The 26,943-nt window shown below is 40.7% G+C and overlaps 1 protein-coding gene across 3 annotated transcripts; it reads right to left on the bottom strand.

Moving 5' to 3' along the window:
* On the bottom strand, positions 1–26,943 carry LOC308104687 (uncharacterized protein). 3 transcript variants are annotated; one of them, XM_080455179.1, is made up of 9 exons: positions 26,804–26,943; positions 24,362–24,433; positions 21,493–21,573; positions 17,160–17,231; positions 15,684–16,310; positions 11,232–11,861; positions 4,189–5,418; positions 1,682–4,070; positions 1–148 (listed from the first exon to the last, which is right to left on the bottom strand). In XM_080455179.1, exons 3-8 carry the CDS (start codon positions 21,521–21,523, stop codon positions 2,320–2,322), a joined length of 4,341 nt encoding a protein of 1,446 aa, XP_080311305.1. In that variant the 5' UTR covers positions 21,524–21,573; positions 24,362–24,433; positions 26,804–26,943; the 3' UTR covers positions 1–148; positions 1,682–2,319. The 3 variants fall into 3 exon arrangements, with proteins under 3 accessions (XP_080311305.1, XP_080311306.1, XP_080311307.1); XM_080455180.1 differs by having other exon boundaries at positions 17,160–17,219; XM_080455181.1 differs by lacking the exon at positions 11,232–11,861.

Here is a 26,943-nt window from a genome sequence, read left to right as displayed (position 1 = left end):
TCTGTTTACCGCCCCACCCCCCATTTTTTCTTCCGAAATCAAACATTTAACACAGACATGGACACGTCTTGCCACAGAGACGTTGATGACCCTTGGCTCAGGAGTTACCATTCTGCTGATGACCCTCTGCCACGCCCACCTCCAGCACCTGCAAAGAGACAGAGCCAAACAACAACAGACAGACAGACAGACAGACAGACAGACAGTGTAGAGAGGGTCGTCACATAGTTAGCCAGGTGACATGATCAAAACTAAGCTTTACTAAATAACTAGCTACTTTTGCAGGATCAAAATAGTTTGGTTAAAACAAAAGGTTTTCTGTTAAAAGGTTAAAGCACAATATTCTGATAGTAATCATTGCTATAGAGTGTTTGTTTAGTAACATGGGTCTTCCTGTCTCTCCAGCTTCTTAATAAACAGACAATACATTCTCAAGTAGGTGACAACATTTCAGCCAATCAGGAGAGAGTACCCATTTATCAGCTTATTTTATAGTGTTCCACTTCCAATTGTGTCTGCTCATTTTATTGTGTCATCACTTTTGTGCCAGGGAGCCCCTACCAAATATGTGTTGTTAAAACTATTACAAAATATTCCACATTTTGCACTTTTTCCCCTCAATTTTTTTTGGAAAATAGCAGATCTACAAGCTCACAATGGGTAACATCGCGACGCGTTGTGAGCTTGTAGATCGGCAATTTTCAAATATATAATATCCCATGTCTAGGTTTAAAGTGCTCTTGGCCTAGTTATCTTCTTTTGGGCTTGTTTTCATAGACCTAGTTTCTTATTTCTTTCACAATATCTGGCAACACTGGAAGTCAGAAACGTCCATCTCATCCTTCATGTCCAAGGATTCGTTAGTGATGTCAGATCACTGACAAATCCTTGGTATCTTTATGCCGTTCTACTTCCGTGTAGCATAGTAGCGACATAACTGTCGAATCCTTGATATTGTGATCCTAGCCTTTCAACAGTGTTTGTTTACCGTCGCTCCACGCAGTATTTGGATTCTTTCACGCTTGCGCTTATGAAACACTAAACAGGATTATTATTTCATGTCAACATTCAAGTACAACTATCAGAAGATGTAACTCAGGTAAAGTAATGCGTCACTCCAAATTTAACTTAAGTTTTCCACCTGTACAAAGTCATTTCTTATACAGACATCAAGGCTAATACATATATAATGATTTTTCATCATCATTCGAGACTGGGGAGACATGGAGACTATTCGAATGATGAGCGACCGGGTCGCTCATCATTCGAGACTGGGGAGACATGGATCAGACTCCTGTTACTGAACAAACACTCTATAGCAATGAGTACCGTCAGACTATAGAGCTATTTAACACTTATTGTAACCAAAGAAAATCACTTACCCTACCTTTAACCAGATACATCCAAAGAATCACTACAAACCTTTACTAGTTAACAAGATAGTTTTAAATACTGTATTCTGCAGATCAAGCTTCTATATCTTTATGAAAAGCACATTTATCTGGCTTTGTCTGAGGATAATAGTTATTTTTGTTTTTTTGTTTTCAATTTATTTCATAGCTGTTTGTTTTAGTAAAGATATTGGACAGCAACAAACAGCAAAACAGTCATTACAGTATTGAAAATATAATGTACATATCAAATCATGTGATTGACTTACAAATATATTATAATCACTTACACAAAATGTTGACATCATGATAATGTTCTCAGCTGGTAATGCACACGTCTGGTCTTTTCCAATACTTCTTTTGTAGGTCTTCCTGTTGTTTTTCATGCTGCTTCTTCATGTTTTCTAATTCTAAAGTTTTCTCTTCTATGTCTTTACTTTTCTTGTCTGCTTCGTTCTTCGTTTCAGCCTCTTTCTTTTGTAAAAGATCATATTTCTCTTGGCCCTGTTTCAATTCTTTACCTTTCTCATCTACTTCCTTCTTCAGTTCAGCCTCTTTATGATGTACAAGATCAAATTTCACTTTGCCCTGTTTCAATTCTGTGGCTTGTTTCTGTTGCAGCTCACTTATTTCAGCTTCTTGTAATTGTCTGAGATCTTTTAAGTCTTTCAGGTATTTTTCTTTGAAATCATTGAATTCCTCAGCTTGTTTTCTGGCCTCGTCTTTGTGTTTATTGTCCATCAGCTTCAGTTTTTCTTGATGATCGTTCTCAAGTTTCTCTCGTTCCTTTTCTTCTTGTTGTTGTATCTTTGTCACCTCTTCTTTTTTTGTCTTCTCATGTTTTTCTCTTTCCTGATCAAATTCTTCCTGAAGCTTTTTTATTTTATTTTGTTGTTCTTCTCTTCTCTCTTCATCTTCCTGTTGTCTTTTATTCCACGATCTTTTTCTTTCCTGCTCCCAATCCTCTTGGTTTTTTCTCATTTCTTCTCTCTGCTTTTTCAACAATTTTTTTATCAATTTCTTCTGCTTTCTTTCTATCTTTCGCCAAGGCCTTAACTTGTTTATCCCACCCCTGCTGTTTAATTTCATCCTGTCTCTTCCTTGTTCTGTCCTCCTCATCTCTTCTTTGCTGTTCTTCCTCTTCTTTCTTTTTGAACTTATTCACAATTCTCAGTTTTTCTGCTTCTTCTTGTGTGTCCTCTGCTTTTCTTTTCTTTTCATGTTCTTCTCTTTCACGTTCAAATTCTTCCTGAAGCCTTTTTATTTCTTCTTCTCTTCTCTCTTTGTCTTCCTGTTCTTTTTTATTCCATCTTTCTCTTTCCTTCTCCCAATTCTCTTTTTGTTTTCTCATTTCTTCTGATCCTATATTTTTCTCTCTCTCCGAGGCCTCAAGTTTTTTCTCCCAATCCTTTAGTTTATTTTCCTCTTCTTCCTTCCTTTTTCTGTCATCTATTTCACTTTGTTCCTGTTCTTTCTTCCTCTCCTGCAGAATTTCCTTTTGTTTATTTTCTTCTTCTTGTCTCTTTTGATCTTCTGCTGTTCTTTTCTTTTCATTTATGCATCTTTCCTGATCAAATTCTTTCTGAAGCCTTTTTATTTCTTCTCTTCTCTCTTCATCTTCCTGGCGTCTTTTATCCAACCATGCTCTTCTTTCCTTCTCCCAATTATCTTGTTGTTCTATCCTTTCTTTTCTCTTGAGTTCCAACTCTTCATCCTTTTCTTCTGATGCTTTTTGTTTCTCTCTCTCCAAGGCCTTGAGTTTTTCATCCCACTCGTTTCGTTTATTTTTCTCCAGTTCTATCCGTTTGTTGTCCTCCTCTTTTCTTTTAACACGTTCTTTCTCTCTTTCATAACGCTCTTTCGTAATTGCATCCTCCTTTTCTTTCAGTTGTGTCTCTCTTTTTTCCCTCTCCTTTTCAATTTCATCTTCCTGCTCTTTCATCCTTTTGGTCATTCTTTGCTTTTCTTCTTCATGAGTTCTTTTCAGTTCCTCCACCTCTCTCTTCATCTCATCTTCCTTCTCTTCTAAAATCTTCTCCATTTGTTTTTGAATGGCTGCTTCAGCCTCCTGGAACATCTCTGTGGTGTAGCACCCCCCACCATTCTTCTCCACCATCTCATCAACCTTCATCAGCAGATCACTGACTTGTTTTCTGTTTGCATCCATATTGTTGAAGACGTGGTACCTGTCTCCACAGTCAGCAATCAGCTTCTTAAATGAATCATCACACTCGTTGATGTAGTCTTCAATGGACTGATCATCACAATGCTCCAGTTTGTCTCCGCTTGTGAAAAGAATAATGGTGAACTTCTTGGAATTCTTTCCAAAGGCATCCTGGATTAGCTGCAATGTCTTTTTCTCCTCATCTGTGAGTCGGCCAATTCCTAACACCAATAGGAACACATGAGGCCCCGGGGCCAGTAGACTGATGCATTTGATCATCTCCTGTTGAACCTCTTCCTGGGACAGAGTTGTATCAAACAAACCAGGGGTATCAAGTACCACAACACGACGTCCATCTTCTTCAGTGTCTTCCTTCCTGCAAAACTTGGTGACAGACTTTTGACTGGGTTTGGATTGAAATACCAGTTGATTCAAAATAGTGTTTCCTGAGGCACTTTTTCCACTGCCAGTCTTCCCTATCAGAACCATCCTGAGGTTCTGATTGCCTTCATTACCTGACATATCAAGAGGCATAATCATTAGTTCTATAGTTTCTTATTTATTTATTTGCAGAATGTTCCTTTATTTATCAATATGCACAAGAGGTTAATTAGGAACAAGTGTTATACTTACAAGTTCTGGGTTTTTCCAACTTCTTTACTTCAGACTTTAGCTTGGTGATGAGTTGGTCTTGTTGTATGATCTTTTCCATCTGGGCCTTGATAAACATTTCTTTTGTGAAGCACAGTGGTCTACCCTCCAGAGGTCTCATCTTTTCCACAGCCTTCAACAACTCAGGAACTTGCTTGTCATTGTTAATGTTGAATACAAAACGGTTTGCATATCTCTTACACAGCTCCTTCATGTCTTTGTCTTCATCTACAAAGTTGACGAAAGCTGGAGCAGTTGGCTCTGAATCTACAGTCAACAGAACCATGGTGAAGTCATTGATCTCAGCGGTGAATACATCCTGGAAGCTCTGTAACTCTGCCTTGTCTTCATCAGTGAGGGGACTCACAGGAACGGCCATCAGGAAGGCATGCACGCCCTCAGGATCACAGAGAGAGACACATCTACACACATTGTGAATCATTGCCTCAGATGTTTCATACAAGGAAAGTTCCACCAGGTTCACTGAGCGCCCACTCACCTCCACCTGTCTCTTACCCTTCGTAAGGGAACTACACCCTGGGCTGTACTGGGTCTGACCCAGAATGGCGTTGGCTGCAGAGGACTTCCCAGCTCTGCCTGTGCCACACAGAACCAGGTTCAGAGGAGTGTTGGACGTCGGTGTCATTGTGTCGCTACCTTTAACAGAGGTACGGTATCTTTCTTTGTTTACACTCACAATGTTCTTCATCTTCTCCATCAGTGATGGAACTGTATCTTCAGTCATGCTGTAAAGTCTTCCTCCACAGTCTTCAATGGTCTGTTTTACAAAGCTGTTTGATTCATGTTCGTCCTTTGTTGTTTTGATGACAATTAAGTTGTTAAAGTTCTCTTGATGAAACGAATCCATGATGAACTTCAGTGTGTGTCTGTCTTCCTTAGTAAAGTCAGAAGGCTTCAATAACATCAGGAATACATCTGGTTGAGGTGAACAATGAGATGCACAGATCTCTTCTATTTCTTTTCTCACTGATCCAACAGATTGACTGAAGAGGTCTGTGGTTTTCACTACTTTGACAGATGTTTCTTGAAACGTCCCATCTTTCACCACAAGTTTGGTGCTTAAAGGTTTGGTGCTTAATGGTTTGGTTAAAACGCGTTGGCGGAGACTAAAACCATGTTTGATGATTAAGTTGCCAAATGTTGCCTTTTTGTGGTCACTTTTCCCAAGAAGCACAATCCTGAGTCCAGAATCTACACAGAAAGAAAGAAAGAAAGAAATAATTTTCACTATCTTCCACAACAAACTAATTTGCTCTTTGTATTCTTTGAGATACACATACAATATGGGTATTTCGGAGTGTGGCCAAATCCACCATTACTTTGCTGGGTCAGTGGATTGCATGACGGAACATATTAATTTAAATGCTCGCATGCACGTGCGTGTGTGTGAGTGTGTGTTTCAAAAGTTTTGTCTATACTGCAAAACTATGGTTAACACATTGAATGCCAAAAACGGTCCGGACCGTTTTTCATAGTCCAAACGAGGAGTGCCAAAAACGGTCCGGACCGTTTTTTCGTCTTTTCATTGGATTACTGTACAATACATCCTGGGGCAGCTTGTGACTTAATATGGGACGGCTACATGAAAGAGACATCCAACAAATCACGTGATTGTCCAAAAAGCTTTAAAAAAAAGGGTTGACTCCCCTTTCTGTGCGACCAAACCTGAGTGTTTACAAACTTTACAAGCCAACAGAGTTACTGAGAGAGAGAGCCGTCTATTGAGAGAGAGAGAAGCCTTGGAAACGCGTGCCTTTTTTTGTTAGAGAGAGGGAGACAGAGAGATCGTGAGTGAGTGTATAGTGATAGCCTAGTATAGTTGTGAGATTGATTGATCGTTTGAGTGAGTATAGTTGTGTTTTGTTTGATAGGAGTAGTGTAGAATGTCGGCGAAACGGCCCCGTAAACCTGGGCGCGGAGGAGGTCCGCCGCCGATGTTTCGGCAGCGGACAATGTTCGAAATGTTTGGCGCGGCTCGACCAAAGGCACCACAACCAGAGCCCCCAGAGCCTCCAGTGGATCTTGTTACTGGGGAAGGATCTGGTCTGGTTTTGAAGAAGGAGGAGAATCGCAAACCGATGCCCCGGAGGAGCACCAGTACACGAGCTGTTCCTACCCTTATCCCCCCCGTCTCGGAGTCGGAGATTGAATGCGGCGGTTCACCACAACCAGAGCCAGAGCCTCCTGTGGGCCCTGTAAATGGAGAAGTATCTGATCCGGTTCCGACGGACGAGGATGGCGAACCGGTGCCCAAGAGACGGAAAAGCACCAGGACGCGATCCGTTCCTACCCTAGTCCCCTCCGTCGAGGAGTCGGAGAGTGAAATCGACGGTTCGTCTGAATCCGACAGTTGTGTGGAGTCTGATGAATGGGCACCAGGCAGTGGTAAGAATACACACTTTTTATATTGTGTTTTATTGATTATCTAGTTGATATTACATGGCTAAAACTATCACAGGCTCCTATTTGTTTCATAGTGTCGTTGCCAGGCCTGTTTATTACAAGCCACGCTGGGCCTGTTTTTCTGTAAAGCTATTGCTGCTATTGTGAGCTGCGATTGTGAGCTTGTAGATTACAATGTAGGTGAAACGCATGTCTATCAAATATGGCTTTATTGAAAGGCAATCCAAGGTTGGAGTTTAGTAGGAACGTCGGGAAATGTCCGACGATGTACAGCTTGGAGCGTGTAAATAGTTTATTGTGAATGTGATTTTCACAGCTATTTTTTCCAATCGTTTTGAAGTGCTCATGTGGCCTAATGACTATAGACCAGATGAGCACTTGAAACGTAGTTGAAAAATAGCCGTGACAATAGTATATAGTCTGTTCTTTTGGCACATAGTCGCTTCTTTTGGGCTTGTTTTCATAGACCTGGTTGCTTATTCCTATCCCAAGATCTGGCAACCAAAAATAAACAGGGCACATTCCACAGGCACACACGTTCACTGTGTACTATCAGCCTGATCTGGTACTATAGACCCTCCCACTCTAACTCTGAATTATAGGTTCATTTACTATAGCCTGCTACTGATGAGATGAAAATATGCTTCTGATCAGTATGACAATTGACAATTTTGCCTATGTACAATGACAGAATGACAGATGCAGTAGGCTAAACTATGTATTGTGTGGGCCATCATAAAAAATAGCAGATCTACTAGTGACTACCAGAACTGTGAGCTTGTAGATCTGCTTTTTTTTGCAGATGCGCTAAGCCCCCCCCCTCCCCCCTAACTTCAAAGAGATAAAATGCCAGGTCATCTAAACACTAAACAAAACACAACAACACCTTTTGGTCTTGTTCTCTGGTCATGAGTTCATGTCAACCCATTTCCTATTCTGCTTTTTTTTGGGGGGGTGAGAAGCGGTTGTGCTAAAAGAAACAACAACCTCTTACCAGCTTCAAAGAGCTAGAAGGTCAGGTTATCTAAACAAAAAAACAATACAACTTTGATCCATAAGGACACCTGAACAAACATTTCCTTTGATGTCTTACTATGAGATGTATTGTTGACCTTATAGCTGTTCAGGTAAATTGCTCTGGATAAGAGTGTTTGCTAAATGCCTACTTTCTTTTCTTCTTTCATCTCACGATTCGGGTGAGGATGACATGTGGGGAGCCATGTCTAGAGGAGCAGCTGTTCGCCATAGGAGAGGTACAGTAAGCTGTCATAAATTCAACATAATACAGGAATACAAAATTGCTAAAACCCCACAGGGCATGGTAAATGTCTTCTCTCATTCAAGTGTAATAAAGTCATGTACCACCACCCTGGGACATAATTGATTTGATTTTGTGTAAATCATATTTACTTACTAAACTATTTCATATTTTACTGTGATATCAGGCACATATGGGGGGGAGGAGGAGGAGGAGGAGGAGGAGGAGGAAGAAGAAGAAGAAGAGGAGGAGGAGGAGCAGCCCAGTTCTTCACATGCAGCAGAGGAGCAGCCCAGTTCATCACATGCAGCAGAGGAGCAGCCCAGTTCTTCACATGCAGCAGTACCACCGGTCAGCCGTAAAAGAGGTACGAACGCTTTCTGTTCGTCACACTTTTTTTTACCACACAAACAAATAACAAAATATGTATTTATGGTAAAATGATGTATTTCTATTCTATGTACAGGTGGTGGCAAGAAGAAGAAGCCTGGTGTAGTGCATGTGTGGTCGGAGTCAGCAGACTTTCACCCGAAGGACCTTCCCTTCACTGCTGGGACTCCGGGTCTTCGGAACGGCGCTGCTGACCTGCAGTCAACCAGACCTGTCGACTTCCTGGAACTGCTGTTGACCGATGAGCTGCTGACTGAGATATGTGAGCAGACCAATTTGTACGCAGGACGCAGGAAACAAAGTGATGAACAGCGTGATCTGCCATATTCCAGAGGCCGTGTCTGGAGAAAGTTGACGGTGGTTGAACTGAAGAACTTCCTCGGCCTGTTATTCCTCACCGGAATTGCCAAGAAGCCTAAGCTGGGAGACTATTGGTCCACTTATGAGGTCCTCGCCACGCCATATTTCCACAAGGTCATGGCCAGGAACCGGTTTCAAGTCATCCTCAGTAACCTACACTTCTGTGACAATGAGACCGCTGACACTGATGACCCGCTCTACAAAGTGCGCCCAGTCTTGGACACCCTACTTGGCAAATTTCAGGAAATGTTCCAGCCCAACCAGAACATCAGTATCGATGAGGGGATGCTGTGTTGGCGTGGGCGCCTTTCCTGGAAGGTGTACAACCCGGCCAAGCCAATAAAATACGGGATCAAATCATACATACTGTGTGATTCAGTCACAGGCTACTTGTACAACATGAAGCCATTCTGTGGTCAGAAGGCCACCCTTCAAGATACCATTTCCTTCCTGCTTGCGGACCTCAAAGGTTACGGTTTCCGTCTATTCATGGACAATTATTACAACTCTGTCAAGCTGTGTGACTACCTCCTTAGTGTCCAGACCCATGCGTGCGGGACCCTGCGCAAGAACAGAGGGGAGCCACCAGATATCAAGAGCCTGACCAATTCCAAACTGGCCATTGGGGACACTGTGATGCGTCACACGGAGGATGTGATGGTGGTGGCATGGCGTGATAAGAGAATCGTGAGGATGGTCACCACACTCAACCAGAACGACATGGCCACTGTTCCAGTGAGGAAGAAGGGCCACAGTGGCCGGGTCGAAATACAGAAGCCAGTGTGTGTCATAGAATACAACAGGTACATGAATGGTGTGGATAAAAACCTAGCCTACTATTTGTTTGTAAGGAAAACATGCAAGTGGCCCAAAAAGTTTGTTGCTTACATGTTCCAGATTAGCCTCTTCAATGCTTTTGTCCTCTACAAGGCAAAAAATCCTCAGGGCACCTGTTTCAACATGTACTATTTCATCCTCTCCATTGTAAAGTCCTGGACCATCTTGGGACGCTTTAGGGGGGCGGAGGGAGTGGAGGAGGAGAGGGGGGATCGGGAGGAGGAGGAGGAGGGGTGGTGGGGCGAGCCCCCTGTACACAACCCGAGAATGAGGGCACCACACTACGACCCTGAGAGCCGCCTGAATTTCAATGTGGCAGAACATGAAATGTGCCTACTCCCAAGAACCCCCAAAAAAAAGCACCCAGGTAGGGATTGCAGGGTTTGCAAGTCCCATGGCCTGAGAAAGCAGACTAGGCACTACTGCAGATCCTGTTCTATTTTGCACAGTGAAAACAAGCCTTAGGTTTTCTATTGTTACTTCATATGCTGCTGCTGTCTGGTTGGAACCTGTACACAAGATGTAACAATAAAGTACAACCTTGAACCTTTGAACTTTGATTTATTAGTATTTATTGTTATTTGAAATTAGCTGAACTAGATGCACTTGAAATTACCCATAGGAGTGAAAACAAACCACTAAAGTATTTTCCAAAGCGTTTTTTTTTTTTTTCTCTCTCTTTTTTTTTCTCTGACTACTGTCACTGAAGGCAAAAATAAATGTCAAATTGATTTTCAAATTTTTGAAAAAAAAAAAGGTGAAAAAAATGATTTACTAAAATGGCCATAACTCTGATTCTAAAGAAAAAGTGCTGTTTTTGGTGAAATCAAGCTGTATTCAACAGCCAATATCTCAAAAACAGAAGAACATGCTATCAACTTTTGTTCCTGGTTAAAGCAGAGAGTCCAATCTTTCTTTTGAGATATTTGGTGTTTACATAGGAATACCACAGACTATTCTGTGGTCCTTGAAAGATGAGCCAGAAAGCTTGAAAATCCAGGCACTGACTGTACCCTGTTTTGAAAACACCCTGGCACTCAATGTGTTAAGTATTGTAATGCAGGGAACTGTAACAACTTCTTATGAAAAATTAGGACAGGACCCCAAATATCATTATGCCCAACATAGGGACGCCAGGTTGAAAGCGGATTAATCATAAGTATACATCTGCTAAATTACAATATGCAATCAAATATACTACCAGAACATCCCATAAGCCAGAGGGAAATTGTAATTGGCTAGTTAGTATTGTTGATCCTATACTCTGGACGGACAGGGGCTCGATTGGCTAGTTCTGGATTATAGCCTTCCATAGCCTGGAGCTAGGGACGATTACTCTGCGATAATCAATTAACAAAAATGACTAAAGTTGCCATTTGACCGTTTTGTCATACAGTGCTGATTGGAGTAGTTTGCAATATTAGCTGCAAACAGATATTGAAATCATCAATCTCCTGGTGGAGTGGAGAATGATCAATGTGCAATATAACCCTGTTATAATTATGTATAATACATTTTGTGGAGTACAACTCCACAGGTAAAAACATTTCTAAATACAAAAAGCAACCTGTGTTGGTGTGGGGGGGGGGGGGGGGGCGGAGATAAATAAATTAATACATTATAAAAAAAATATCTCTTGGAATCTTTACTTTTCATCCAACACCAAATGAATAATTTGTTTTCATGACACATTATCACATGTATGATGTATGTAAGTCTGTACGACATTATAATACAAATGATGTCCAACACCTACCAGCAGCTCTTACAGGATCCGAGCTCACAGCATCTGGTGTCTGTCTGTCATCAGCGCTGGTGGGACCACTGGGATCTTCATAGACATCACAGAGGACATGCTGTTCATGGTTCTCCTTAACAACTTGACCCAATCGTGTCAACAACTCTAGCTCATGTTTCTTCTGCTGTACGTGCCTGTACCTACATTTTCTGATCATTTCACGTAGTTGAGGATACTCCTCATAGTTTAACATGTGACCTGTACTCTGATTTGTGGGTGTTGATACTAACACAAGTGAGTGATCAAATGAGCGATGACTGATGTCTTCAAGAATGCTCTGTAACCTGAGTCGTTGTCCGTCAGTGAAGTCTTTAGGCTGAAGCACCAGTAGAAACACATGAGGTCCAGGATCAGACCGTGTCACACAGCTTCGGACCTTCTCTGTCAGTTCTTCATGTGAGATGTTGGGATCTAGCAGGTCTGGAGTGTTGATGACCACCATCTGACTGTTCTTATCTACACCACGACCTATCATACAGGTGCTAAGAGCATCATTTTCATTGAACACAGTCTGTCCCAGTAGGAGGTTCGCAATTCTGTTCCTCTCTGACTGGTTATTCCCTAACAGAACAACCCTCACCTCAGACGCTGAAATGAAAGCATGAAACATAATAAATGTAATAATAGTAATAATAATAATAATAATAATAATGATAATAATAATTTGGTCCCCAGTCTATTGAGGTATTTTTTTAAACTTTTTTTAAAGTCATTTTTTATCCCCTGATTTATATATTTGTAACCCATTTTTTCACTCAGTGCCAATTGTCTAAGTGATCCTGGGCGCTACACTCCCTCTGCCAGCCTAGGGAGAGCCTAGAGCCGAGCTCATGCCTCCTTCAATGTATGAGAGCTAGCAAGCCGCTTCTTATCACCTGATGGGGAGGTTCCCTGGTTAGACGTAGCGTGTGGGAGGAACACGTTATTCCAACCAGTTCCTTTCCCCTCCATCAGGCGCCCCGGCTGACCAGGGGGAGGCAGTATAGAGACCAGGATTACTGCATGTTTTTGTTAGGGTACCTACCCTAGGAGACACGGGGAGAACATGCAAACTCCACACAGAGGTATTTTTTGTTACTGTATATTTGCACATGATGTGACATTTGTCCTCTGCATTTACTCATCCTGCTACCATAATTGGCGGCCACACTCATGGAGTGTACACGAGTGTATGGGGCGTGTATGGGGCCACTCTCCAAGCAAACACATGGCCCAACTAACTCCACATTTTCCCCCCAAATTCCTCAACACAATTCCTCAATATTCCTGTAACACCAGCTGCTTCCCATACCGTTACTGTACTTGCGGGATGTACAATTAATATGAAATGCATTATACCCCAATACTTATGCAAATCACTTCGCCAGCTCGCAATTTACTTCCGGATGGTTCTTTTAACAGCCAATCATCATCATCTGCGACCAAAACTGAGCACCTTCGTTGCCAAATTCGTGAAACGGGCAAGAAACAAGCGCTGCCGTGGTCTATGCAAACGAGCCCCAAAAGCTCACCCAAATAAGCCCAAAATCGCTTATACAAAAGGCAGACATGGCAACGCAGGCTACGCCAATCATGTGTGAGAGATCTACAGGCTATGGGGCAGAGACGCTATGTGCCACACACCGTATCTTAACAACAACGAAAGCGCTAACTCTCATTGGTCGTGTCATGCTGAGGGCAGTTTCCAGACAGCAGCCAGACGCACTGACGCAGCAACGGCTGGCCTCCGTGATTGTTCTGCGAGCCCAGCTGGACAGCACAAGCACCGTCATTTCTCTAATAAATTGCCCTGTCATTCATATTGTCAGACTTTGAGGTCACTGCAGCCTCCTACTAATGTAACGCATGTTTATGTCCACTACTGTGATAGCGATCGTTGTATTTCAATGATTAGTGCCAAGGGGTGCTTAACATGAGCCGTTAGCATGCGGCTAACGCACTTTCAACGTTAGCATGTAGCTAACGCTAACGTGGTTGTCATGGCTGAAGCGGCTGTGCAATCACTTTGTCAACAATGAACGTTAGTGTGGTGAATGTTAATATTCCTGCTCGTGCTCAGTTACTCCATTGTAGATGGTGCGCCCACATAAGGCCAAAATCGCTTATACGACAAACAGACCTGCCAACCCTCATCGTACACAGCATTAGCTGCTAACGTGGCCTGCGACTTGGAATCTGTTGCTGCTGGTTGTTAATGCAGCCTGCTAATAGTGTCTAAAGCATATATGTGAATGTTTATGTCCATTACTGTGTTGCCTTTAGTTGGGTTAAATGACTATTAGCCAAGCGCTGCCTTTAATTAGCCGTTAGCATGTAGCTAAGCTAATGAACGAGTAGCGTTAGCATGCGGCTAATGCTAACGCTGTTGTCGTGACTGAAACGGCTATGTTACAAATCTTACCAACAACCTGTATGAACGTTAGTCTGGTAAATGTCATCAATGCTACCTAATTAGCCTGTTGAAGAGTTTCATTTTAGTGTATTTTGTGGGTTTTTGTGAAACAATGTAACATAATGGCAGCGACGCGTTGCTGCACAATCACAGGGCATCATGGGAAATGTAGTAATTTCTGCTAATTTCGGTTCTACTGTGTTAAGCTTGTGTTACATTACTGCTGCTTAAGGCCCCTGCATGCTACCAAATGAGGTGGTCACCCTAGCACCGTTTGTGACCACCGAAACGGGCCTTAGGTGGGCCCCACCTAGGAAATTCTATGTGGGGCCGAGGTGGGTCTTAACTGGGATGCCCATGTGGGCTATAAGTGGGTTCTACCTGGGCCATGGCTACGCCACTGATATGCACTGCCAAGTGGGCGCGGGCGCTACGTGGGCGCGGGCGCTAAAGCTGAGGCCCCTCGAAGCGGGGCCGAAGTTCTAGTACAGACTAATAGGAGCAGTGCGAGTGCTATTAGCACAGCGCTCAGGGAGCAGCTAGGGGATAAGTGTCTTTCTCAGACATATTTTGACATGCCGGGACGCAAACCGGGGGACCTTCTGTTATCCCGGAAGGCCTCTCCACTCAGCTATTGCCACCACCCTATTACAGGTTTACCATAAATTGGCCTCATTCACCAACCGTTCTTAAGAAGAAACTTGTTCTTAGGACCCATTTACGCAGTTTTTTTTTGGCATACACCAATGTTTTCTTAGCTATAATTTGTTCTTGGGTAAGAACAGAATCTACCCACTTTAATGAGCACTTATGTGTTTGCGCAAAATAACCTTTTCTTCTGTTTTCTGCAATTCTACAATTGTATATTACTAGAAATTCAGCCCTTATGCATCAAATTACTGCCCGTTTTGAGCTTCGGCTACTTACTAAACTTTTTGATGAATCTTGAAAAAAAATTAAGAATGCACAAATCCTCTCTTATGCAAATCCCTGGCAGAACATTTTCAGATGGGGGTCTAAAGCTAAATCCATACAATTTGGAGGTCCTTGACATCAAAATGTTTGAGAACCACTGCTTTAGAGTTTTCAACAGTTTACTAAAAATTGCAATCCAACCCAAACAGACCCGGTTGAGTTGAAGCCAAATTGATTTTGGTTGCAAAACGTTCACACAATTTTTTTTGTCAATGCTTATAAGTGGCACAATCAACTTAGGTGTGCAGTAAGATACAAAGGTGAAGAACCATCCAACACAAAGCAGAGAGGGTGGTTGCTTCCATGGAACCCTTTTAATGCACACCTAGGACTTGATTATCCCTTACAGACCAACCTGCTGACATTCATGGTCAGCTCTACATTTAATGAATCACTGGGGACATCATTAATTTTGTTATGATTTTTGGATAACTGCTAATGTTTTGTTAAAGTTTGATATGTTGTAATTTTTAGACACATGATTAAGTAATTTGTAGCTGCATGATCAAGTTTTGTGGTAAATTAACTAACACTGATAAGCGTCTTGATCAAGCCTTTATTTAATTATTTCCACCAATAAATATAAATTCCACCAATAAATATAAATTAATAAATAAAAAATATATAAATAAATTTGTGTCCGGGTAGCTCAGTCGGTAGAGCTCTCGCCTTCAGACCACAAGGTCATGGGGTCGATCCCGGGCACCGCCAACTCAGCGCATGAGTAGCACGGCTTGGGTGCGGTAAGTCGTGCGGTAAGTACTGGGAGCTGAGGATAGGTGTGGCGCTCCACCTCAGCAATCCATCTCCCAGGGGTCTAGCGCATAGTAACGGGGACAGACTCCCGCGTGTTACTCGGCTGATACCGACAATAAGCCATCTCCCGACCTACTTATTACCAATAAATAAAATAAATTGACACCAATATCTCACAACTACATGTTTTTCTTTTGAAATTATAGGGTTATGCTATAGAATCATATGTATTAACACAATATCACATTATGTAAGACACATTCATAAAAATGATGTCATACACTTACCAGCAGCTCGTTCTGGGTCCGAGCTCACAGCATCTGTTGGTCTCTTGCTGTCATCAGCGCTGGTGGCATCTTCATAGGCTTCACAGTGGACATGCTGCTCATGGTTCTCCTTAACAACTTGACCCAATCGTGTCAACAGCTCAAGGTGTTCAAGGTTATTCTGCTGTATGTGCCTGAACCCACATTTTCTGATCATTTCATGTAGTGGAGGATACTCCACATAGTTTAACATGTGACCTGTACGCTGATCTGTGGGTGTTGATATTAATACAAGTGAGTGATCAAATGAGCGATGACTGATGTTTTCAAGCATTCTCTGTAACCTGACTCTTTGTAAGTCAGTGAAGTCTTCAGGCTGAAGCACAAAGAGAAACACATGAGGTCCAGGTTCAGAACATCTCACACAGCTTTGGACCTTCTCTGTCTGTTTTTCAACTGAGATGTTGGGATCTAGCAGGTCTGGAGTGTTGATGACCAGCATCTGACTGTTCTCCACTACAACACTACCTGTCATACATGTGCTAAGAGCATCATCTTCATTGAACACAGTCTGTCCCAGTAGGAGGTTCCCAATTTTGTTCCTCTCTGACTGGTTATTCCCTAACAGAACAACCCTCACCTCAGACACTGAAATGAAAACATTACATTAAAACATTATATTAATACATATATAATCATAATTAGGTCCCCACTCCTTTGGGGTATTTTTTGTCACTGTATATTTGCACATAATTATGTGAAATTTGTCCTCTGTATTTACCCATCCTAACTAGTAGGAGCAATGAGTGCTATTAGTACAGCACTCGGGGAGCAGTTAGGGGTTAAGTGTCCTACTCAGAGACACAAACCGGGGACGTTCTGTTTCCCAGACGGCCTCTATACCCACTGAGCTATTGCCGCCACTGCCGAATCTGGAGGAAAGTCATAGATCCTGGGAGATCATCTTGATGTTTGGGCTGGACCAAACAGGACTCATTTATGCAACATTATGTTACAGAAAATATTGACATAAATGACTTTTCGAAATATTATAGTCTCCCCCTTCACTAGAAGGACAATATCAGTCACCAGCAGCAGGGACTTGTGTTTTGAATCTAACATGGAGTTTGAAGTTGAATGGGCTGGGGTCATGTCTGATCAAATGAGTATCGATCAAATATCTAACTATTGAATCAAGCAACTTAAAAACTGTCTGGGGGTGCACACAAAATCCTGAGTAGATGTGAAAATTTCCCAGAATTGTTTTAAAGTGAAATACCCCTTTAACACAGGATTATTACATCCTGCAGTCTGAGCCAAGCTTTACAAACTCACGTTGTATCTTAGGAGATCAAGTGTGTTCATCTGTATCAGATTGAATTATTACAACTATAGGCTGCGTGATAACTTCAAATATTCCTGTAGATATTGCAAAAATATAAAATCTTTACTAAATGAAACACCAAAACAGTTCTGATTCAGTTCAGTTTTACTCACTGTCAGGGGGTAGTAAGTCTTGGCTATGGCTCCGTTGCAGAGGTTTCTTACCCTGGCCCCCTGCAACAATATCTAACACAATACAATTTAATCAATATTCAAAATCACATTCAAAACCATTTTATTAGTGTTGTATCTATTTTTCAAACATATCAATTCTGAATATTTGAAACCGCATCAATCCCATTTCTCACCAGCTGTTCTCTACCGTATCACTACTGTCTCTCCACTCAACATATTACATATGTACAGTATGGGGCATCTCTTTAAGACACACCAGTAGTACTGGTACGCATGGGTATATAAGGCCCAGGTGAAAATGGTGGCCCTTTAAAGTTGTGTCCAAGATCTTTATCAACTCCGTCAGGTTTCTACAAAAACATAATTTAATCAGGCATAAACAGGCTTAGCTATAACCTAATGTCCCATTTCTGACATCCTGGTTTAAAAAGCTATTGTAAGCTATTGTAAGCTTTCTATTTGTTTTAATAAATGCATTAAATAGTATTGCTATCAGATGTATCTCAACCATAACATGTCAACTCTGTAAGTCCTTCTCAATCAAAACTACATAAGAAATATGGTTTAAAATGCGTAATTTTATTAGCATTAAGAGAACTATGATCAACGTTGAAAAAAATAATTGTCTTTTCACTATGAGTGCTGTTGAATGAAGAAAAAAATATCAACTCTGTAAGATGTCAACTATATATATACATACACATATGGCTCTGATTATTATACTAACACCTGTTGATCTGTATAATCAACACTAGAGGGTGATGCAAGCCAAGGCATCTCAGTTATGTCAGTTATGTTGACCTGCGGTGAATAAATAACCCACGGTTGCATTCAGAAGGATCACTCACTGTCTTTATTCACCACCTGGGTGATTAATTTGAATCACTCCTGAAAACTCATTGTATACAAAGGCCTTTTCCTAGATTTTTGTTGGAAATACTAACCTACTTCAAAAGACACTTGTTTTTGTTACTTAGAGTAGATTTGTTTTCTTCACCAAACTGATTAGAATGTATAGAAAGCATGTTATTTAAACAGATTCTAGGTTTATTATGTACGAATTGTTATTTAGATAGTATACTGTTTAAAAGATGCTAGGTTCTTATGGTTTACCTGGGATGCTAGTTTCTTGAGGCACTACCCTGTCTCTCTACATTCTATGTATGTGATTACCTTTCTTATTGTAAGTCACTCTGGATGCTATATGCCTACATTGTTAAACCCGGCATGCTTTTTCTGTACAAGGATTGTGAATCTCTCTCCCTCCCTCTCTTGTGTGTCACACAGGAGCTGGGATGATGCCAACCTAGCCAAGTATGCTGCATTCTACTATGCAACAACAAGATGAACTGAAATCCTAAAATGGAGGGGTTGATTTGTGACAGGTATCGAATCATAGATGATTGATACACTCTCTGTGTTTTAGGACTAGATTAACCTTTTCTTTTAGCTTCTCTATTATTTCATGTTAATCTGTATTTTCAGACATTTAATCACTTAAAGCCTCAATACTAAGCTTGACCATTGGCTCTGTACTTAGTCTGTCTTTTCCCCATCTACACCAAACCTCTTTGCCAAAAATAGCAGATCTACAAGCTTGTAGATCTGCTATTTTTGGCTAATGTTTCCCTCAATCCCCTCAGAATCGTATCACTGAAAGATTTTGAGGACCTCCTGTTGTAACTCTGAGGAACCCCTAGGGGTCCCGGACCCCCTGTTGAAGAACAATGGACGTCACTAGAGGTTAAAGGGCTGGCTAGGGACACCTAGGATATATCCCATGTCGCTATCCTGCTCTGTCCCCCTACTCCCCTATACTCTATTGTCACTCATCCTCATCCTCCTTCCGATTGTCATGATCATGCGGTGTTAATGGCCCAAAACTATTTACAATTAAATGGAACTATAAATGGAACTTTACGTCGAACCTGCGACTCGCTGTCAGGCTACTTTAGAGCCTAGTTGCCTGTACCGCTACGCCAGCAGTCCAGGCCTGGCCAATTTTTAAGTAATTCACACATTAATTTGTTAATTTATTCAGCGACCACGTGCGCATGTATGTACGTGCGTGTGGGAGAGAATAATTATAGTATGCCCTCCGAAAAAAAGAACACACCACTGGTGTAGACTGGCCTTTAGAACATTGCTGATTCCATGCGTAGGTGTGTTGCAATGTAACAATGGGAACTTCAACTTGAGAGTCAAAACAGATTCATACTTGATGACTGATTAGATAATGAAGATCATTACAGCATTTAAAGGAATGCAGTGTCACACATGTATCCTGACAGTCAGCAGCCATTACAGAGAGAGGGAGGGTGGAGAGAGAGAAAGACTCGATAATAACATTATGTTTCATAGTAAATTGTCTTTTTCATGTGGTTGTGTTTTCATTGTTGACCTGTATCATTCTTTTCTCCCTTTTAGAATACGGTACAAGACAGCCTAGAAACACCACTTTGTCATTTAAGAGTGAGGGGAGGGGAGTTTCTGGTGGGGGATAAGGTTGTGCAATGAAAAATTCAATTTGTATCATTTGTGGTGCTCCCTATGGGTGGAAGTAAAATCACTTTTGGCTCAGTGTTGTTTTGACAATCCTGAATGTGAGATTCCAATTTGGGGTACGTGGACATGATTTGTGGCATCTAACTGACATCTATGTACTAGAACATTGGCCATTAAATAGAAATATTCTAGATATTCCTGTGTCTTTTTTTATCCCACGATTTTTGCAACCCATTTTTTCACCCAGTGCCAATTGCCTAAACTGTAATCCTGGCCGCTACTCTCCCTCTGCCTGTGGAGTCTGGGGAGAGCCCCGAACTGAGCTCATGCTTCCTTCAATGCATGAGGAGTGAGCAGGCTGCTTATCACCTGACAGGGGGGGGTTTCCCCGGTAGGATGTTGTGTGTGGAAGGAACACGTTATTCCAACCAGTTCCTTTCCCCCATCAGGCGCCCCGGCTGACATGGGGACATTTTTGTGAGGGTACCCTAGGGGACACGGGGAGAACATGCAAACTCCACACAGAAAGGCCCTTTCGCCAACTCCACCTAGGGTCTGGGCACTGATGACGCAGAGGAGAGAACACGCCCTGCTTAGAACTTAGTTTTGTGAGAATTGCCCAGTTACACAATACAGTATGACATACAGTATGCAAGCAAAGGTTGCTGCTGTAAATGTCTTCTGATGTCCTGAACATTGTTTGCACAGTGAGCAGCACTGTTTATTAAAACCATAAGAAAGGGTTAATCTAGTCCTAACGTCTATCATTCAACACCTGTCACAAATCAAACCCTCCATTTTACGATTGCAGTTCATCTTGTTTTGTTTGCTTTCACATGCACACCTAGGCCTACGCATAGAATGCAGTTGGCATCAGCCCAGCTGGTGTGACACGCAAGAGAGAGAGGGAGGGAGAGATATTCACCATCCTCGTACAGTAAAAAATATGCATAAAGGTCATGATTATATGGAGCTGTGTAACATTGCAATCAAATATTTTATGTGTAACTTAAATATTGTTGGGGTCATTTTAACGTCTGTCTGTCCCTCCCTCACTTGTCAGAGAGAGAGAGAGAGAGAGAGAGAGAGAGATTTTTTGCAATGTTTTTTATTTACAAATTAGGCATTTAGCAGATGCTCTTAATCCAGAGCGATTCATAAGCAAGGTAAACACGAGGTATACATCAAATGCATAGAAATGGTCATCTAGGATCAGAATCTATCATCAGCCGAAACAGTATAATATCAAAACATTAATAATCTGTACATTGAAACTATACAAACTATAGGATGCCAGGTCAACAAATGAACCTGCCATCTTCATAGCATGCTATCTAAATTACATTTTAGCCTGTGCATAAGCCTGCAAGGTCGTCGAGGCTAGGGCAAGTGCTACGGGCTAATGGAGTCTGAAGAGGTGAGTCTTCAGATTATAAAGGAAGATTGGGAGTGAGGCTGCAGTTCTAATTGCAATGGGGAGTTTTGTTCCACAGTTTGGAAGCCAGAAGGGAGAAGAGTCTGGGTCGTGTGGAGCGTTGTCATGGGTGTTTTGTCATGTATTTAAATGTGTTGCATTAGGTGTGAGTTGCATTCAGATTTGAGCATCAACGTAAATGGTAATATAGCATTTGTAGGCCAATATCTATAGTATCATAATATGAGACTGTACCTTATAGCTAAAATTATAAGGCCGAAATAGTGTTTATAGCCATAGTAAATTTCACTTTTTGAGATGATTGATTTCTCCACCAAATAGGATATTGAGATTATCTGAAAGTTAACATTCACGAGGATTGACTGCACTCACCATGTGCTGTATTCACTGGTGATTCAGCCATGATGTCACTCTGCTGGATGGACACCCAGGAAAGATGAATTTAACTGGAGTCTATTGGAGAAAAACACAAGGCACTTAACGGGGCGTCCAATGCTGGAAGAAGATTGATTTATTATGAGAACACAATAGCAGATAACTTTCAGAAGAAGATTAAGATGAAAGGGGGGAAACAATTTGGTTGTTCAGTGAGATAACATTTTTGATCACATATTTATTGTGGTTCACTTGTCATACTTGCAGTATCTGGTATTTTGTATAGCATTTATTGCATTTTATTGTATTTATTTTTTATTCAGCCTCATTTACAGTATATAAACTCTGTCTGTGGAAACCTCAATCCCTCCTCTTGTCTATTTTTCCACTCACCAGATAATGCCCCAGGAGATAATGCTTCTCCCTGCTTCTCCGCCACAAACTACTATAAAACCAGGGAATAATCTACATAGTTTTCTCTTTGTAGTTAATATAGGGTGATTCTTTAACTTCGGTAGTTTTTCTGTCCCCAGGGTAGATTTCCAATTATTTTATTTCATTTTAAATAATTATTATTTATTAGGGGTAGGTTGTAGTAGCCATGCAAAAGATAATTGTGTGTCAGTGATGACCTTTTAATGTTTTTTTCTGTATGTTGAAAACTCAAAAGTACCAGAAACTCACTGTTTTCCGCTTGTCTCCTAACCCAGACTTTTGAACTTCATCTCCATTATAAAGTTATACAAATGGTTACATTCATTACAATTTTACTTGCATTTCCTCATAATAACTTAAAAAGATATATTCCAATTTCATATTGTTTATTTATGTGCAATTTGAATATTTATTTTGCAAGCCGTAAATTAATTAATTCCTTCCTTGATCATACTACAGCATCAAACAAAAGTATAAAAAGTAGCAGATCCACAAGCTCAAATGCGTGACACGAAGCAAAGCGTTTTGACCTTGTCCATGTCGATCTGCTATTTTTTGCTGTTTTTGAATTTGAATCCTGAAAAGATTTTGGACATATGAGGTTCCCACCCGACACTGACAGAGACGATATGCTTAAGTTTTAAATTAGCAGTTTTAGATAGACAGACAGACAGACAACTGAACAACATACAGTAGGCTACATAATCAATCTACTATATCCCTGTGCAGTGTTGTGGGAGCAGGGACTTGTCATGGACTCGCATTACTCCTACATCATGCTCTCACTGCTCTGCCAACAGGAGAGCTGACCCAGGCATCGGAGGAGAACTATAGAATCTGTTGCGATAAATAGGTCATGTAGAAAGAAATAAAGGCTGTGCCATAAGGGTCTTTAAACCCTATACAGTGTCAACAATTCTTAGTTGTGCACAGCCCTACACAAGTTCAGATTGACTTCAGCTATAATTAAATCAAATTATACATAACTTTTTCCATTATATATAGTGTCAAAACGTGGTACCCAACCAGAAACATGCACACAAATTCCAATGCCATATATATGCAAGCAGAAGTTGCTGCAGTAAATGTCTTTTGATGTCCTGATCATTTTGTGCACAGTGAGCACACAGTGAGCACTATTGATTGAAACCATAACAAAAGGTTAATCTAGTTGAACATATATGATTCAACACCTGTCACAAATAAAACCCTCCATTTTAGGACTGCAGTTCATCTTGTTTGGTATGCTTTCACATGCACACAGACCTAGGCATAGAATGCAGCTGGCATCTGCCCAGCTCCTGTGTGACATGCAAGAAAGAGAGAGGGAGGGAGAGAGGGAGGGAGAGATATTCACCTTCCTCGTACAGTAAAAATTATGCTTAAAGATCATGATTATATGGCGTTGTGACTACACACCCCCTTGATGCATTAGAAGAACAATATCAGTCACCAGAACCAAGGACGGATGTTTTCTATGAATCTGTCATGATAATTTTTTTTTAAGATACAACGTGTTTGTATAGGAAGCCTGAGTAGACGTAAAAATGACCCCAAACATGTTTGGGGTCGGCCGGAGCTCTTAATTGATCCCTTTGAACTTCAAAGGGGTTGTGCACTGAGTTGATTAATTGGGCCATAACATTTTTTTTAATGACCATACGTTATTTGGTGAATCGTCAATGTGGTTTTCAGAGAGCCTGTTTTCTACTCTATAGCCTATACGGCCCTCCTGCACTACGTACTACACAATAAACACAACACAGCTACAATGAAGGATAAAGCCAAGGCATCATCTTCAGATATGCTCATAATGCAGCTCAGAGTTGTACAACATATCACAAAGTGATATAGTTTTTCAGTTTGTTACAGTGAGCAGGGTGCTACAAACTGTAAAAGCCTCTGACTTTCTCATGATGAGATTATTTACAATTTAGTCATTTAGCAGATGCTCTTAATCCAGAGCGATTCACAGTAAGCAAGGTAAATACAAGGTAATACATCAAATGCATGAGATAGTAATCTAGGATGATAGGTAAACCAGAACATATCATCAATCTATCAACACATACATAATCCATACATTGAAACTATACATTTTAGCCTTTGCATAAGCCTGCAAGGTCGTCAAGGCAGTTCTAACTGCAATGGGGAGTTTGATCATTTATGTTGTGTTGCATTAGGTGTGAGTCGCATTCAGATTTGAGCATCAATGTAAAGGGTAACATAGCATTTGCAGGCCCATATCTATGTGGTAACAGTGGTATCATATGTTTGGTGAGGCTGTACCTTAGCTATAACTATAAGGCCTAAATAGTTTTTATAGCCATAGCAAATTTCACTCTTTTAGATGTAAAGTTTCTCCACCAAGCAGAACTACAATATTAAGATTCACTGAAAGTTAACATTCATGAGGATTGACTGGACTCACCATGTGCTGTCATCACTGATATTGAGCCATGATGTCACTCTGCTGGATGGGAAAGATGAATTTAACTGGAGTCTGTTGGAGAAAAAAACAAGGCAATTAACGGGCGTCCAATGCTGGAAGAAGATTGATTTATTATGAGAACACGATGGCAGATAACTTTCAGAAGAAGATTAATATGAAAGGGGGGAAACAATTTGGTTGTTCAGTGAGATTACATTTTTGATCACGTTTTTATTGTGGTTCACTTGTCATACTTGCAGTATCTGGTATTTTGTATAGCATTTATTGCATTTTATTGTATTTCTTTTGTATTCAGCCTCATTTACAGTATATAAACTCTGTCTGTGGAAACCTCAATCCCCCCTATTGTCTATTTTTCCACCCACCAGATAATGCCCCAGGAGATAATGCTTCTCCCTGCCTCTCCGCCACAAACTACTATAATACCAGGGAATAATCTACATAGTTTTCTCTTTGTAGTTAATATAGGGTGATTATTTAACTTCAGTAGTTTTTCTGTCCCCAGGGTAGATTTCCAATTATTTTGTTTCATTTTAAATAATAATTATTTATTAGGGGTAGGTTGTAGTAGCCATGCAAAAGATAATTGTGTGTCAGTGATGACCTTTTAATATTTTTTTCTGTATGTTGAAAACTCAAAAGTACCAGAAACTCACTGTTTTCCGCTTGTCCCTAACCCAGACTTTTGAACTTCATCTCCTTTATAAAGTTATACAAATGGTTAAATTCATTACAATTTTACTTGCATTTCCTCATAATAACTTAAAAATATATATTCCAATTTCATATTGTTTATTTATGTGCAATTTGAATATTTATTTTGCAAGCCGTAAATTAATTAATTCCTTCCTTGATCATACTACAGCATCAAACAAAAGTATAAAAAGTAGCAGATCCACAAGCTCAAATGCGTGACACGAAGCAAAGCGTTTTGACCTTGTCCATGTCGATCTGCTATTTTTTGCTGTTTTTGAATTTGAATCCTGAAAAGATTTTGGACATATGAGGTTCCCACCCGACACTGACAGAGACGATATGCTTAAGTTTTAAATTAGCAGTTTTAGATAGACAGACAGACAGACAACTGAACAACATACAGTAGGCTACATAATCAATCTACTGTATCCCTGTGCAGTGTTGTGGGAGCAAGGACCTGTCATGGACTCGCATTACTCCTACATCATCATGCAGCTGACTGCTCTGCCAACAGGAGAGCTGACCCAGGCATCGGAGGAGAACTATAGAATCTTTTGCGATAAATAGGTCATGTAGAAAGAAATAAAGGCTGTGCCATAAGGGTCTTTAAACCCTATACAGTGTCAACAATTCTTAGTTGTGCACAGCCCTACACAAGTTCAGATTGACTCCAGCATATAATCAAATCAAATTATACATAACTTTTTCCATTATATATAGTGTTAAAACATGGTACCCAACCAGAAACATGCACACCAATTCCAATGACATATGCAGGCAGAAGTTGCTGCAGTAAATGTCTTTTGATGTCCTGAACATTGTGTGCACAGTGAGCACACAGTGAGCACTATTAGGGGTAGGTTGTAGTAGCCATGCAAAAGATAATTGTGTGTCAGTGGTGACCTTTTAAAAAAAAAATTTGTATGTTGAAAACTCAAAAGTACCAGAAATTCACAGTTTTGGGCTTATCCCTAACCCAGACTTTTGAACTTCATCTCCATTATAAAGTTATACAAATGGTTAAATTCATTACAATTTACTTGCATTTCCTCATAATAACTTAAAAAGATATATTCCAATTTTATATGGTTTATTTATGTGCATTTATTTATTTATTTTGCAAGCCGTAAATTAATTAATTCCCAACTTGATCATACTACAGCATCAAACAAAAGTATAAAAAGTAGCAGATCCACAAGCTCAAATGCGCGACACGAAGCAAAGCGTCAATCTGCTATTTTTGCTATTTTTTTATCTGAATCCTGAAAAGTAACAGTTTTGGACATATGAGGTTCCCACCCAACAGAGACGATATGCTTACGTTTTAAATTAGCAGTTATAGATAGACAGACAGACAGACAACTGAACAACATACAGTACATAAGCAATCTACTGAATCCCCGTGCAGTGTTGTGGGAGCAAGGACCTGTCATGGACTCGCATTACTCCTACATCATCATGCAGCTGACTGCTCTGCCAACAGGAGAGCTGACCCAGGCATCGGAGGAGAAAAATAGAATATTTTGCAGGTCTCCGCAAAAAAATTCATTGTAGCCGATAAATAGGTCTTTAAACCCTATATAGTGTCAACAATTCTTAGTTGTGCACTGCCTGAAAGCTGACAAGCTCAGATTGACTCCAGGATATAATTAAATCAAATTATACATAACTTTTCCCATGATATATTGTGTTAAATCATGGTACCCCCCCCTGGTACAGCCTTACCTGTCATGAGTCCATGGGCCTCGTCTGTAGATGAAATGTAATTGCTGAATGTCTTGGAGTTGAACTGTTGTCACACAGCGTCAGATAAGGGTTGATACTCGATAATAAGAGGGTTTATAATGCCTGGTGATGAAGTTGTG

Source organism: Gymnoscopelus braueri (genome assembly GCF_963280865.1).
Source record: "Gymnoscopelus braueri genome assembly, chromosome: 17".
In the NCBI taxonomy this organism is placed as follows: Eukaryota; Metazoa; Chordata; class Actinopteri; order Myctophiformes; family Myctophidae; genus Gymnoscopelus; species Gymnoscopelus braueri.
The sequence above is the reverse complement of the archived record's forward strand: the minus strand, read 5'-3'. Positions and strand labels throughout refer to the sequence as shown.